The following is a 16,263-nucleotide window of genomic DNA, read 5'->3' as shown; positions in this document are numbered from 1 at the left end:
ACACTTGAGTATTGCAACAATATGCTTTGTGATACTGTATCAATTCTCAAAAACAAGATAGATTTTAAAAATTTAGTTTACATGCAAAGATTTGTAGACTGCAAAAAATATTGCTATGATGTATCTGTAACAGATGACACTGTTCTAACTGTAAAAAAACTTTCATTACTCAGATTATATGCGTTTTATAGCTGTGTGTTCTTTATACTGTGACATTTTTCCTTATATGTTGGTTTTAAATAATGCAATAAGTGGTTTTGCTTACAGATTCTTGCCCTAGTGGTAACTAACTGGTAGTGGTAATTTTTTAAACTATATTTTCCTTTTAGACATTTAGGCTGCATTTAGAAGGCAGCTTTTAAGTTTGAAGTTTTTTTTTTGTTCTTTTTTTTTAACCATGGATCACTCGCATCAGCTGCATGCTTTCTGAAACGGGAAAGAAAAAAACACTGGTATATTTTATAAAATGAGCAGTTCTAATGTATACAATTTTTTTTTTTTTTTTTTCTGAGCATAATTGTTTGCAAAGTCATGCAGGTGGCATTGCACCTTCACACATCATGTTTACATATTATATATGTATGTGCCAAAAAAAAGCAACAACATTGGTAAACCAGAGTAAAAAGTTTATTGATGGAAAAAGATAGCACTCAACAGTACAGCCCTCTCCCAGCATCAGCAATAACATCTCCAACTCAAAGACAAACTCATCTCACTCTCTGTTACCTGCTTCATGTTCACTGGATCAAATTACACCTCGGATCCTGGGAGAGTTTCATCTTACAGCAGTGACTTAGAAAAACTTGACTACAATACTGTTTTCCTGTTCTGATATGTTTTCACTCCTCAGCCTCTCCATTAGCAGTGACATTAGCTGCTTCTCCATTGACTGCTGTGTTTGTGTCTCCTGCTCCGTTGGCTTTTGAGACCACATCTGCCCAGGTCCCTTTACTCTTAAGGACTGTCGGGCTCACAGCCACACTACAGGCTCCATTTATTTCACCGTTAACCTCCCCTGACTCTGACTTCACCTCATCAACTGTTGCATCAGATTCTGTCTCCCCGTTGGCTGTGTTGCTGTTTACTTCATTTGGTGCACTGGTCTCAGTTTCCTCTCCTGCAGCCTTGACCTCTGACTCCCCATTCACTACTTTAACCTCAACACCTGAAGCTGCACTGTCTCTGTCTTCTCCATCTACATCTGTTTTCTCCTCATGCTCGTTCTCTTTAGCTGGCTCCACAACATGACCGTTAGCTGAAACTATGGCAGCACTTTTCTCTGAGGTCTCCTCCGCCGGCTTCTCCTGCTGGCTCTCGCTGGCATTTTCCACTGCTGGACTTCCTTCATCCTCAGCTTCCTTCCCGCTTCCTGTTTCTTGATCTGAGCTTTTCTCTTCTTCGTTCACAAGCTTTGTGACGACGTAGTCATCGCTTACTATGAACCCCAGTTCTCTTGCCACGGCTGCCTTTAGTTCTTTGTGTTTCTTCTTGTACTCCTGGAGCCCATCCCTGTGAAAACACCATGAATTATTGAGTGGCAAGAACAAATGATTAAAATACACATGCATGCTGCTGGAGCTAGTTGTGTTTGAAAAACTGAGATTGATTTTAGTGTAAGTACAATGCATTTCTTATTTTTTCTTTAAATATTCACATTTTCTATATACAAATGTCTGTAGGGGAATACTGTTGCCTCATAACATGCTTTAAAGGGCAGATTTTTATTCATAATTTGCTTCTCTCTCTTTTTTTTAAGTTTTTGCCTTGGAGAGGAACTGCAAGAAAACATCCAGGGGAACTTAACAAATGATTAAGAAAAGTAATATTAAGAATATAAAAAATAAAATCATCTATTGTATCATATTGGTAATGATGCAGTTACATCTCACACATAACCTAATATATTGGCTGAAGTAACAAAGAGATGCAAAAATATGTCTGAAACAATATCAGTATTACTTCACCAGAGCGCACTTACATTTTTATATATTCAGCACATATCGTGGTCACAATTTGGTTAAAAAAAAAACTTTTTTAATGGGATTTTTATCAACATGGATGGATTATGAATGGCCCTACTGGGGCCCACATGGACATGTGGTGGGGCCCTTTTCCTGCCCGTGCCTAGGGGTCCATTGTCTTATAATCCACCTATTTTAAAGAATATTACCAAGAACATTTGTTTGTGTAAAGTGTTCTAAAGAAGTTAAATATCAACCAATAAATTGATGTTGGATTTTTGAAGATTTTGACCTCAGTATTGGCTCACAGATATATAAGAGTTAATATTTACTTGTGTGTAATGCTCCTGATCCCGGTCACCAGAACCAGTTGCTCCAGCACAGTGTCGGTTGTGGAAGTGAGACACTGAGGACAGAGAGAATAGGGAGATTAATTAACACTTTTCTTTTACTTTGTAGGATTCAAACACTTATGATATCAGAGACCCTCTGAGCTCCTGGCCATACCTCCACTGCCTCTGTGCATTCTGCTCCCGCCTGTCTCAGAGAGCGCTCCACCTTCACTGCCTGCTTCGTTATGGTACACATAAACTCTTTGCTGCTACATGTCTGAGCGTGATCCTCTCCAAGCTGAGAAAGTAAATTACCATGAGATGACATGTACATATAACCAGTTTCTCTCTCACATGCAGATATACTGACCACGGAGGTAAAAGCAGTGAGGGCCTCTTTCTCGTGGGTCATAGCACTTCTGTAGTCGCCCTTGCTGCACATCCACTGGGCCAAAAGGTGCTGACTGCACAGCAAGAAACGGAGAGGGAGGGATGATGTTAGAAAAGGGGATAAAGTATTATCATTTGAGTTGATGTTGCTCTTGTCATCAATGTTATCACCCAATGATAAGGTTCTGTTTGCAGAAGAAAACATGGATGAAGGAAGGTTTACATGGGGCAGATAAACTCACTATTATTAAGGCTGTTATTATGATTTTCGAATTGTCATTATTATCTTTATTTTATTTTTTTCTGATTTTCAAGTTGCCTATCAATTTAGGTATAAGTATGTCTTTGTAAGAGTATTGTGATAGAGTTTAAATGCTTTTGCAAGGGTGTGATTTTGATTTTCTTTATATTATGTTGTTTATTTTTATTTTTTAAAACCATTTCTTTCTTTTTATGTTTTGATGAAAAGACTTGACATGTTTACAAGATGTAGAGCAACATGTATGTGCTGTTTTGTTTTTCTTCAAATAAAAAGTTTAATAACAGAAAAGGGGATACAGTGTATAATTTGCTTTACATACAAAATATGAGTGCAAGCAATAAATGGCAGCTCACGTGAAAGCGGTGTGGATATGCGAGGGGCCGAAGAAGGAGGTGTTGAGTCTCAGGGCGTTCTTTAAGAACAGTCCTCCCTGATCTCCGGTCAGCACCAACCCGAGACAGCTCTGCAAGAGAACAATGAGAAGATTTATGAAGAGAAATGCTTTTTAAGATATTATGAAAAGCTCTTTTGTGCTTGGGGTGAACAGCAAGGTGTTGTAACCTACATCCAGTGTTGCAGTGTAGGGATGGTCCTCTCCATGGACGGTTAGCATGAGCAGACGAGCTCTGAGGAGACACTTCTGGGCCAGGGCGGTCTCCCCTCCAGCATATGCGTACACACCCAAGAGGGCCTACATTTAACAACAAAATGAGAATAATCAAACTCTACACACATGACACATTGAATTAAAAACCATGTAGAAATTTGTAGTTATGGACCCAGGGGTACAGTGACTTGTTTTGTCTCCAGTAGCAGCTTTACTCACATATTGCAGGATTGTGTTTGGATGGTCAAAGCCAAGCACTCTCTCACTGATAACCACTGCTTTCAGCTGGACACTGCGAGCCTTGAGGACAGAGGAATACAGCGACGACAAGAATAAATGGCCAGTTTCATGTATATTAAGAAATACAATCACTTCATCTTCAATACCTAAAGAAAATAACAAAACTGTTGGCTTCTTACATTTGACTCTGTCACTCTGTTAAATAAAGTAACAAAGCTGTTAGATATATGCAGGGATAGGTCATATTACATTAAAATGTCAGTTGCTGAGTGCAAATTGCATGTCCATTTTTGTAATTAGTAACATAATCCATTGTATAACAAAAACAATGTAATCTGAATGCTCTTGGGTTACTTTAAATGCATAGATTGAAAATATTGAACCTTATTTTAAAGACATTTTTTTCATGTAATACTTGACAACGTAACAATAATCTAATTGCACTTTTCTTTCAAATGTAATCCCACTACACATAATCTGTTACTACCCAACCTGGATATATGTAACAGAATAAAATGTACAATATTTACCTCTGAAATATATTGGAAAAGTTATAAAATAATTCAAAATGTATTTATGTAAAGCAACCGAGGAAATATACTTTGTTTACTTTCTGCCACTGTGAAATGTGTTACTGTAAAAAAAGAAATAGTGAACCTACCTCAGCTGCTTTGCCCTGCATGTAGGTCACCTTTGCCAACATGCTGTGGCAATAACAGGCCTCAGGGTGCAGGCTGTCACACACCCTACTGAACAGGTAGGCGGCTTCTTTCAGGTGCTCGTGGGCCTGATCCAGCAGACCTGGATGCCAAAAACACAATCATTATGCACATAATTTACTTTTCAATTACATTTTGTTCATAAACAAACACTGAGCACACTGTAAAAAAAGATAAACAATAGCTACTCAATAAAATTGAGGCAAAAGATTGCACGCAATAGTATTAATTAAATCTAGCTACGTTACAAGTTGAGTTAATAACAACTTAACAGGAAGTGCCTGTCAATTAAAAACGGACTAATTCTATTGTGTTGGATTCATTTAAAATTCTCTTGATTTAGAATTACATACACATAAAGATTATATTTAATGTTTTCAAAATAAATAGATTCTATCTCAAACATTTTTATATTAAAGTTACTTAAACAACTGCCTCAAAATCAAGGACGCATTTATATTTAATACATTTTATCAAATATATTAAGTAAAATGAAATGACTACAGAATAATTTATTACAGCGCATAAAGATTACAGATGCATGAATCTACAGCACGACTTTATTGACCCACCCTTCTGCAGGAAGTTCTGTGCTGTACAAAATGCTTTTGAAGCATCCTGAGTCTGCATCTGTATGTGCTTGACAACTGGGAAGATGTTGAGGACATCGTCTGGACCAATGGGTGCTTTGTTTTGGTTGTCGAGGACGTAGTCTCTCAGTCTCAACTGGTGTGAACACAGAAATAACAAACATATTTTCCTCTTTATTTGCTATAATAATTAAGGTTAAAAAAAAGGTTAGTGACCATACAACATATCCATTTAGGAATCCAGCATAAAGTAGCACACAATAAAGCAGAGAAAGGCCAAAAATGTATGAAAAAAAAACCCAAAGCTTCTTTTTTTAAACCCCAAAAGTCAGAATTTGGCATCAAAATAGTGCAAAAAATAGTCAGCTAAAGGCAACAAAGCAAATCCAGGAGAAAACGAAAAATAATGCTGAGTTAGTAGTAAAAAAAAAAAAAAGGCAAAACAAACAAACAAAAGAAAATTAAGCAACAAAAAGTTACATATAAGGCACAGAAAATAAATGATTATTATAATATTATTGCATTCATCATACAGTATGTCTGGCATTTTTGCAACACAGTGCATATAACAACATTACTAATATAAACATTATGTGTTCCAGCTGATGTGACAGATGTGTGTTACCTGAACTCCGGTCTTTAAACAGAACTCTCTGAGCAAAGAGAGCTTCTGAAGGCCGTAGTGCTCCACCAGGTGGTTCGGGCCAGAGCTGTTACAGAGAAAAATGACAGTTACTCTAAAATTGACTCTGGGTGATTGTTTAACTAACAAACACGAGAGAGAACAAACAAAGGCTGCGTCCTCACCCAAGGCTGTCAGAGATGTTGTATGTTTCAGCAGCATCCTGGCAGACCAGGTTCCACAGCTCGGCCCCTGTAAGTGTGCTCCAGGGCGTGCTCTCAGTGGTCCCTGCCGCTCGGCCACGCCGCCTTGACTTCTTCTTCATCTCCTCCCCCACAGGAGTGGGTGTGAAGTGAGGGACCAATAGGCAGCAGAGGAAGTGACTGACAGCTGCAGAGAGACTTGGCACATCCACACCCTGCAAGAACATAACCGGAGGCTGCAGTTCATTCTTTCTGGGGTAACTGCACCTCACGCTGAGGTGTGCAAAATGTACAGAACACTGTAAAGTACCTGGAGGAAACTGTTGAACACTCTTCTGGTTGAGCGGGTGAAGATTTCACTTATGACTGATCTCTGGTTGAGGCAGAAAGACGGATGTTAGAAAACAGTCAGGAGATTGATAATATAATCAAGACTAGCTTAAGTTGGACTTTTTTGTGAATTAAAACACACCGTTATATGCCTCAGGCGCTCCTTGTGTTCTGACTGGCTGATGATTGTGTTCACAAAGCCCAGATACCGCAGGTTGATGCCTCTCTGGTGCAGCGCCTTCTTCAGAGAAACTCCATCCATTGGCGCCTCATTGCATTGTAGGCAATACTCCAACTGCACACACACACACACACACACACACACACACACACACACACATTACATTACATTACATTACATTACATGTCATTTAGCAGACGCTTTTGTCCAAAGCGACTTACAATAAGTGCATTCAACCTGATGGTACAAGACATAGACCATAGGAATCATAACTACATTACATAATAGTACATAACTTTAAGAGCTAACTGTCATCGCTAAAGGAGTGCTATATGTTAAAGAAGAAAAGAAGAGAAAAGAATAAGAGCTGTTTTTCACACACACACACACACACACACACACACGATGAGCTGGTTTCATGTTTGCACTAGATGTGCCCATTATAATATGTAAACAGTGGGTCACTTACAAAGGCTGGTATCTGATGTGTGATGGTGAAAGCTGCTGCTTCCCTCAGTAACCTCTCCTGCAGCTTTGTTGCCGTACTCTCATGAGGAGGGTGGGATACCTCTGCACACAAAGCACAATAAGCCTGTCATGTTGTGTTCAGCAGATGTGACTGTGTTATAGTGTGTGTGTCGCTTCTCATGGTACCTGGACAGAAGATGTTCGGGTTGAAGCGCATCTCAAAGATAAAATCACTGAGTGAGCCCACTTCTTTACAAGCAGCTCGCACTGCCTTAGTGGATCGAGAGTCACCTGCAAGTATACAAACATTTGTAAATATATATTTTAATGGCCAAAAATTCTTTATGCGTTAACTAAAATTCTGGTTTCCATTCAGTTAGATCCACTAAAATATGGAGTCATAGGAGGGAAAAATATGGAGAAAAAAATGAAAATAAATGCGGAAATATAAAAAGGGAAAAATAATAAATAAGTACATTTAAAAAATAGGAAAATATTGTGAGAAATAATAAATAAAAGAACAAATACTTAAAAAGAAAGGTGGAAATAGAACGATGAATAAATGAAAGAATAAATACATGTGGAAATATAAACACAATTAACAAAATATAAAATAATTATAAGTGTTTGCATTTATTTTAACCATGACATTTGATTCTGTTTGTATTTAGGGTTAGCAGGAGGTTAGGGTTGGCAGTCCTGTGACACTAAAACACACATTAAAAAATTTACCAGCTGTCGCACATTCTTCAAAGCCTCCCTCCTGGTCCAATATCTCCCTGACATGCTGAGAGAACTTCCAATGTCTAAAAAAGCAACAAAAAAAACAAAAGTTCAGCTTCATGGAAAAACTCTTATAATTGAGTTTAAAGAGTTTTAATTCATTCAGAACTCACTTGTGCTGTTGGAAGGCCTGCACCAGCTCTGGCCTCAGTCTACAGAGTCTGTGAGGGTATCTCTTTGGAAGCCCAGTGTCTGAAAGATAGTTTTCTGGCCATCCTTCTTTTACACAACTCTTCTTCTCCTCATCTTCTTCACAGCTTTTGTTGCTCTCCTCTTCTCCAGTGACTGTCTGGCCTTCTGTCTCCACCTCTGGGCAGAAGTTGGCATCAGCTGGGAAGCTCCTGAACACATCCAGTATGTAGTATCTCCCATCAGCCCCCAACAGTCCTTGAGCGTCCACTGAGGTAAACAGTGGTATGTTGTGATTCTTGGGCCCCAAAATAGTATGTCTCTGGAGATTGAGATCTTTTGCAGCGAGAGCCAAGTACTCCAGCAGCCTTCTGCGTTGCGGCGATTCTTGGCATTCTGCATTTGCCCCATAGAGCAAGCCTCTATAGAACAAAAGAAGAAAGACAATAAGCAGGAAATAAAACACAAAAATGTCCGCCTCACAGTGGGACAATACAAACACAGTGGATGGTTGAATAATGAGTCAAAAACCTTGAGGCAGGAGAAGCTTCCTGGTCCTGCTCCTGCTCTGAGCCTTCCAGCCCAGGAGCCAGACCCTGAGCAGACAGACGCACTCCTCTGTAGTCTACAATGGCTGTAGGGAGAGTGTGCAGCCCTGGCAATTTATGGAGGTTACTGTAGGCCTGAACTCCTTGAAGCTCCAGCCTCTGAGCAGCCCTGCAAATAGAAGATGAGGAAACATCTCAATAATCGGTACCAAACCAATGGCATTCTAAAAAAGAAACAAAACAAAATTGTAAAGCTCTTATTGGAAACAGCATGGTATGGAAGAGTAATAAGTTCAGTTTTTCTGAATCAACAAGACTATTATTTCAGTATTCTAAGAAAAGTTTAAAAAAAAAAAAATCTGATGTAACGAGGTATGTTTGATGGGGGAAAAAAATCCTGCTTTTTAATCTTTTTTTAGTAAAGAGATAAGTTTTCATGGGGAAAAAAAATCTGCTTTGTTTTTCTGAATTAACAAGACACCTCCAGCACCCATACCTATAAAATCCAATAGTCAGCCTTGGGTGAATACTACTGGACCGTGCTGGAGGCTGTCTGAGTGCTAGAGAGCCAGTGTTAGTGGCGTCGGGTTGGCATATGCGGCTAATAGTGCTGCCTGGGCCCGCTGGAACATGCTGGAAGGCTTGTTAAAGGCTTTGGGTTAGGCTCCGAAGGGTGGCTGAATGCCGGACCTAGGCATGGAGAGACTGCTGGAAGCATCTTGTGTATTCAGAAAATCAGGGCAAGTTCAAGTAAATGCATTGTGCTTCAGTAGACACAGTTTACGGCTCTCACCTGCGACCCCTGTCCCCACCAAAGATCGTGCTTGCTGCCCCCTTGCTCATAAACAGGCCACCCCACAGGAATGCTGGGTCCTCAGGGTTTCCATTCACCGGCTCCACAAAGCCATCTACAACAGTTTCTGCCCCCTGCATCACAGCCCTAACAAATGCACTATTTACCTGAAAATAAAAACAGACATGAAGGAAGGTAAGAGGGGAAGTTGAGCAATAAAGGCAGAAAGAGTACTGAACTTTCTTGCTGTTGTTTTGAGCTAATTGTCAGCTTTTCTTGTTACCTCGAGCAGAGCTTTGTCTCTCAACAGCCTCTCCTCCAGACTGCCTTGTGGAAGATCTCTGGCAGCTTGCAACTCCTCATTCCAGTCTGGAGCCTGCACATAACACACACATTAATATCATTGCCAGCAGCACACCACTAAATAAAAAAACAAATTATAATCTTGTAAATAACCTGTGTTGCAGACTGTTCATCCACTCCCAGTCTGTTGAAGGTGTTTTTATGAGTGCGGGAGGCGCAGGGAGGCCCGAGCCAGCTCAGGGTGTGATAGGGAGTGGGCATTACCTCTACTGGAGGCAACTGAGTCCTGAAGGAAGAAATGTTTACAACAACAGTTATTATGATCATTTGAATTTGGAGTATGCAGCCCACTGTTGAAAATATTGTAGTTTTACTGCTTCTTTTATGTAGAGGTAGTAATGTTACCTGTTTTTAAGTGTGGTCAAAGTTTGTTTGAAGGCAGGACTGATGTGACAGAGCAGTTCAGTGAAACAGTGACAAACTGGGGAAGACTGTGCAGGACGGGGATCAAACACTTCTTCTGTAGACCTGAGATGTAGAAGGGGGGAAAACACAAATAATTCTTAATTAAACTGAAACATTTATCAAGGTAAAGTATAATTTTATTTGTCATTTATACTGTACATAAGGTAACAGACAGAACAGAAATAAAACAGTGAGCAACATTATTAGCCCTATATCATACATTTATTGCTACCAACAGTAAATAGTTAAAGAATAGTTGTGATTTTTAAAATTTTTAAAAAAATCTATAGTCATATATAGTGTATGTGAGTACCTCATACACCCCCAAATCAAAGAATCCAAACCTCCCTTTAAAATCATGAAGTTATTTCTTTACCTATTGAGGAAGAATCCTTTAGGACAGGATGTGATGTCACACCGTCGTCCCTCTATTGTCACCACGGTGATGTACAGGAAATCTCCCTGCATCTTCCTGTGTCCTGGCGCCGGGTTCCAGCAGCTGAGAGACAAGTCCTTCAGGTAGCTGGGGGTCTGATGAGACAAAAGTTAAGTCGCAGTGAGTCATTGTGTCTGTGTGTGTGCAGACTGGTGTGAAACAAGATACCTGACGCACTTCTGGTTGGGAGCTGTGTGGCAGCAGGGCCATGAGTGGTCTCTCTGAGGAACCAGGGAGGAGGTACTCGGGTGGAGCTCCATCCTGGTTGGTTGTTTCTGTTTTTGTGTTGCTTAAGGAGCGTTTCAGGCTCTTTCCATTCGGTAAGCTGGCATCTGCACCGGTAATAAAAGAAGGATTATTAGTATGAGCTTAGACTATTATCCTTATATCCTTATAGACTATTAGACTATTACCCTTTAGTCTACATGTACAGTCATAGGTGGATTATGAGACAAGGGGCCCCTGGGCACAGATATGCAAAAACAAATTTTGTGTGGTTTTGCCTCTTTTTTGATGCCATTTTGCAATTCTTTGTAGTCGTTATGCATTTTTTTGGTCGTCTTGTGTCTCTTTGTGGTCATCTTGCATTTCGTCATGGTCAGTATGTGGGACATTTTGCAGGTGAAGGCCATGTGGGGGCCCCTCACTTGCACGTTGGACCCCACAGCCTGTAGGTCTGTTTAGTAATCCATCCATGTGCACAGTGTGTGTGTGTGTGTGTGTGTGTGTGTGTGTACCTGGTGTGTGTGTCAGTGTCTCCAGTATGCTTGGTGAGCGTCCTTCTCTCAGTGCGTCCTGAGGTCCAGAAGCTCTCAGCAGCTCCAGCACTCGAGCCAGATGGAACCTGGCTGAGCCAGCAGTGTAGGGTTCTGGAAAGACACTCTGTGATATTACAAAGGGTACACTGACCTCTACAACATTGTGGAGACTTTTTTTTTAACAGCCAGAATGCACAGGATAAATATTCTGCTTTAAGATGTTGACCATGGTCACCTTAAAATTAATTAAATCAATGATGCATATTCTCATAAATAGGATATATACTGTTCAGAATACCAGAGGGGCTGCCGGAGAGTTTGTCTCAGTATTTCAACAGCGAGCTGCTGAGAGACGGACTAATTGGTTGGCACACACTTGTAATCTCTGCAACCATAAACCTTGTTATAATGACTCACAAAAGAGAGTGAGTCAGCTATTTACATCGAGGTGAGAGAGACTTAAGTGTGTGTGAAAGGGAAAGGGAGATTGGTGTAATAAAAAAATGCAAAGGCTTTAATTCTATTCTGATGATCTGATTCTATGAATACTCTTTATTATTGTCATTACACCATAAATGACCTCGGGTGTGTAGACACATACGTAGACATATAAGAGAGTAAAAACTACATTGGTAAAAACCTGAGACGACAACTTAGTATTGTTAAAAAGCTATAACCAGCAGAAACTTCTAAAATCCATGTGAAAACATATTAACTAGATATTGCATACAGCCTGAGTAGACAGTTTTATTTTTAAAAATGCATGCAAGACAAAATTTAAAAAACAAACATCTGAGTTATTAAGGAATGTAGATTGGACATGTGGCTGTCAAGATAACATTTTTACTACATGAATATCATAATCGAAATAATTCAAGGTAATTATATAGTTGTTAATAAATAATTATAGATTAATGACACTAAAATTAGTCAGGGCCCCGAGGCTCTGGAACAACCTGCCCAAGGATATCAGTTCAGCCGAGTCAGTGATCTCTTTTAAATCTCTTCTCAAAACTTTTATCGGAGAGCCTTTCCTGATTTTACTTGAACTTGAACTTTCCTTAAACCGTCTTGTACAGAATGTTTAATATTCTTATTAGACTGCTTTGGTATTTATACACTAAAATTACTTTTATCTGTTGATTTTTATGTCTGTTTTTAATTTGTAAAGCACTTTGTAACATTTGAAAAATGCTCTATAAATAAAGATTATTATTATTAAGTATAGTGAGGTAAAGAGAGAGTTGCAACACCTCTGATTGTAATTTAAAATAATAATAAATAAAGTTCTCATAAACCCTACCTTCCACAAGGCGAATGATGGCTCCTGGTTTGAGCCCCTTGATGCTTTGCAGATCTGCGAGAGGATCCAGAGTCGTACCAGCCAATGACACTGACAAGTTAGACCGTGGACACACCTCATCCCTCGAAAGCAGATGCATTACTGCATCTTGAACAAGCCAGAATCCTTGGATCTACAGAGACACAACAAGTCATGCCAAAGTAGATTTTATAAACCTTTACATAAGAAAATCTTTTATCTATCACAGTAGTCTCTGCAAACCTGGTTTCCGTCACATTATTAATAAAAGAGTAAACAAGAAGGAACTATGGTTTGTCTGGTTTTGTACCTGCAGCTCAAATGGCTCTACTCCTGCTCCCTGGATCTTCACAGGAAACGATGTGTCGTCATGTTGCTTGATACCAGCAACATCCTTTCCACCAGTCGGGCTCATTACCTCTGTTTGAAGAAGAAAAATACATAAGTGAGGATAATCACGCTGCACTGCACGGGCAAGCAAATAGTTTAGGTTTTGTTTGTGGCTTCCGCTCATTAAATGCTGGGATAGTCTCCGGTTCACTGTGACACAGAAAACCAACGCTGCCATAGAAAATGAATGAAAGAATGAATGAATCATAATCATGAGTTATTATGTTCAGATTCCATGGTCTGAATCAAACAAGACGCAAATTTCTAAAATGATCGTGAGCTGGAATGAAGAGTCTGTGTGTGTGTGAGAGCGCCTGAGGGTGAGAGGGAATTTATGTAAGAAACTGTCAAAGAAAGGGAAAGTGGGGTGTGTCTGCCTTTTTACACATACACACTGAACCAGAGTGAGAGCAGGCCCCGGCGTGTTCCTCAACCTGCAGGGTGACTAAACCTGTTGAATTTGCTGACTGGCCTTCATGTCATCTCAGGGTTAAGGGACAACCACACCCAACACAGGCATTGGGAGACAGCAGAGAGCTTAAACACACAGCGTATACCTCGGCAGCAGAGCGTGCCTGCATTCATAGATGCATGCACATATTGTATACACAACACCTTTTGGCATGTACACGGCAAAGCAGAAAATTCACTTTGCACTCATCTCTGAAGATTGTAATTCATTCTGCAGTAAATCCCCAGCTTTTGCTGTCAATCTGGGACTACTTTACCACTGGAAAGCACCCAAAAAGTAGCTTTTCTGTTTGTGATTGGCTGGAGAAGGTCCCTCCTCGCTGTGGGCTTGGAGCCATCAGTCTCTTTTCTACTGGTGCTGCTGCGTTACTTCTAAGGAAAACAGTATTGTTTTCAGCCTTGACAAGTTTATTTTGGCACTGATTTTTGAGTTTGGCTGGTTTACAAGCTGGCAGAATTCCTTTCATGGATGTCATGTAGTGGTACTGCATTCAAATGAATTAACCTGTCAATCATAACAGCTTTCTCTACTCTTTTGAGGGGGGTACAGACACCCCAGGGCAATCTCACTGGAAGACGTGCAAACACACACTTTTCCTTACTTCAATCATTCTGCCTTGTGAAAGGGGAGTGGCAAAGTTTCATAGAAGTTGAAGGCCCACTTGAGAGTGTAGCAGCAGTGTAGCATTATAGAGCAATTATGAGGTAGATAACGTGAGCTGAAAGCTGTTCTTTGTCTTCTTAAAGATCATAACTGAGAATTTACAGTTTGTCTATGGAGTTCAGGTCAATTTCAGCGTGTCTCTGTGTTCATAAATTCACCATAAAAGAGTTAAAAGTATGGAGCAGTTTCTCACCCAAAAAAGTAGGTGAAAACAGAGAGTAATACCAGCCATGTTCAGAGCAGCAGTGCAGTACTAAATCTCCCACCCTCCTCACATTCTCCAACAAGAGAGGCAGCAGTAGGAAAAAGAAGGAAGAGGAAAGTGCAACAACAAGAGAGACACACATAGAGACAGAGAGAGAGAGAGAGAGAGAGAGAGAGAGAGAGAGAGAGAGAGTGGAGCAGAAAAGAAAAACTATCGCAGGGTTTCTCACCAGCTTTGGCCTGATTTTTGCCTCCTCCTCCTCCTCTCTTCACTTTGTCCTTCATGGCTGCGTGTTGTAGTTTTTCTTGAGCTGTCCTCTTTTGTTTTTAACTTCTCTGTGTGCTGGAAGCCGCGTCCCCTCAAAGAGTTGCTTCAGACTTGCTGGAGGAATGCACAAGAAGGGCAGAGAGTGAGTGGAAAACGTGCAGCTGGATTGAAGAGAGCCCAGCAGAGTGAAAGTAAACGTCTGTCTGTTCAGGATTGTGACTCCTGCCCCTCTCTACAAGGCAAACTCAGCTTATCTGCTCTCCCTGAGTAAAAAAAAAGCCACACCCTCTTATTGCTCCACACAGGCTCATTACTCTGCATGTCTCTAACACTTTGTTGGACTGGGTGTGTCTACGCGTTCTAGCTCTACTCACTCTCACTCTGGCATGTTTCACTCCTCCCTCCCTAACTCCATGGGCCTTGGAGGTGAGGTGGGAATTATGCACACAGAGCAGTTGAAAGTAGTTTAACTTCATTGACCAGCCACACCACTTTTGACTTAAAGTACTTCATGTGACAATTGTTATGTTTCATTTAGTGAATTTGTCTATACATATACAATCTGTGTATAATAGAAACAAAGTGACATATGGCTGAATCATCTATGTCAGAGGTTACAAGAAATAGTCTATAGTTGGGAATCCTTTATGTATGCTCCCTGGAATAATTTGACATATGAGAGGAACCTATGTTTTGCACCTTTATAGTCCAGTGTTTCGACAGGTGCTCAAAATCCTTGAAAACATCAGCAATTTAGATATGGTGTTTTCAAGCTTTAAATGTCCCTGGATTTGGAAAAAAAATAATTGATACTGGTTGAAATTTTAATTGTATAGGCTGTTTACTTAAAAACAGGTGGCACATTTTAAAACATGAAACCTTGTTGTCTTTTCATTTCATTTCGGCAGAATGCTCTCACAAAACATAATTTTGATTGTTTATGGCACAAAACATATAATTTAATGTGAAGGAAGTAAAATAATCAGTATGCTGTATATCATTATGTAATTAACTACAGCTGGTGCCGAAAAAGCTTAAAAAATGCTCCTTGAAAATGTTAGAATTTGACTTTGGAAAAGGTGTAGGAACCCTGACAGTCTTAGTTAAATGACTTAACACAATAAACATGTATTAGAAAGATATAATAGTTATAGATTTGTTAGATTAAACTGTATTTAACATCCCTGATTCCATAAAAGTTGAAAAGCTGTGTAAAATGTATGATGATCAATATGTCAAATTTATAATTCAGAGTGTATACTAAAAAGGCTTACATTTGAACATCATATGTATTGTCTTTGTACAGTTTTGGCTTGAATATATGTCAAAAAGGATTAGTAAATTATAGCGTATATTTGGGTTGTATGAACTATTGTTACTGACCTCAATTTTCAAATATTATTTGATGAACTATGAAGCAGTTAAAAATAAATAAATACATTTATATTACGGTTATTTAAATAAATTCATCTGAAACCTTTTCAGTGAGAGTGCCATTGACCTCACTTTCAGAAGAACTGCTTCATGTTTCATTCATGTAGGTGAAACAAGTCTGCCAAAATACTATTAGGCAAATACCTGCCAAAACTGGGTGTGTCTGTTTCAAGATGTGGCGCCTACACCTCCTACATTCACATTTCAAACATACCAGTACAAATCAAACATTAGGACTACGGGGTAAGGCTGAGCAGGTGACTTGTTTGGTATTGCTAGAATGCTACGGTATATTAATTGACATTCTACCTAACATGAACGGTGTGTTAGGTCCAGGGATGTCAAACATGCATCTGCTGAGAATGTTCATCTGATTATTCCTGCAAGTGTT

At 39.7% G+C, this 16,263-nt stretch overlaps 1 protein-coding gene across 1 annotated transcript; it reads right to left on the bottom strand.

The window, feature by feature from the left end:
- Positions 1 to 605: 605 nt before the first annotated feature.
- si:ch211-166a6.5 (clustered mitochondria protein homolog) lies at positions 606 to 16,128 on the bottom strand. The gene is made up of 29 exons (XM_059337787.1): positions 16,017 to 16,128; positions 14,401 to 14,552; positions 12,752 to 12,861; positions 12,424 to 12,595; positions 11,100 to 11,231; positions 10,540 to 10,694; positions 10,303 to 10,457; positions 9,867 to 9,989; positions 9,615 to 9,747; positions 9,442 to 9,534; positions 9,159 to 9,325; positions 8,349 to 8,534; positions 7,802 to 8,239; positions 7,638 to 7,711; positions 7,092 to 7,196; positions 6,907 to 7,007; positions 6,399 to 6,551; positions 6,237 to 6,299; positions 5,909 to 6,141; positions 5,727 to 5,811; positions 5,084 to 5,237; positions 4,454 to 4,593; positions 3,772 to 3,852; positions 3,511 to 3,636; positions 3,299 to 3,408; positions 2,664 to 2,757; positions 2,469 to 2,591; positions 2,294 to 2,367; positions 606 to 1,509 (listed from the first exon to the last, which is right to left on the bottom strand). Exons 2-29 carry the CDS (start codon positions 14,453 to 14,455, stop codon positions 840 to 842), a joined length of 4,305 nt encoding a protein of 1,434 aa, XP_059193770.1. The 5' UTR covers positions 14,456 to 14,552; positions 16,017 to 16,128; the 3' UTR covers positions 606 to 839.
- Between the last annotated feature and the right edge of the window lie 135 nt (positions 16,129 to 16,263).

The sequence above is a fragment of the Centropristis striata genome, chromosome 7, assembly GCF_030273125.1.
Source record: "Centropristis striata isolate RG_2023a ecotype Rhode Island chromosome 7, C.striata_1.0, whole genome shotgun sequence".
Taxonomy (NCBI): domain Eukaryota; kingdom Metazoa; phylum Chordata; class Actinopteri; order Perciformes; family Serranidae; genus Centropristis; species Centropristis striata.
Note: the sequence above shows the minus strand (reverse complement) of the source record. Positions and strands in the feature narration are given on the sequence as shown.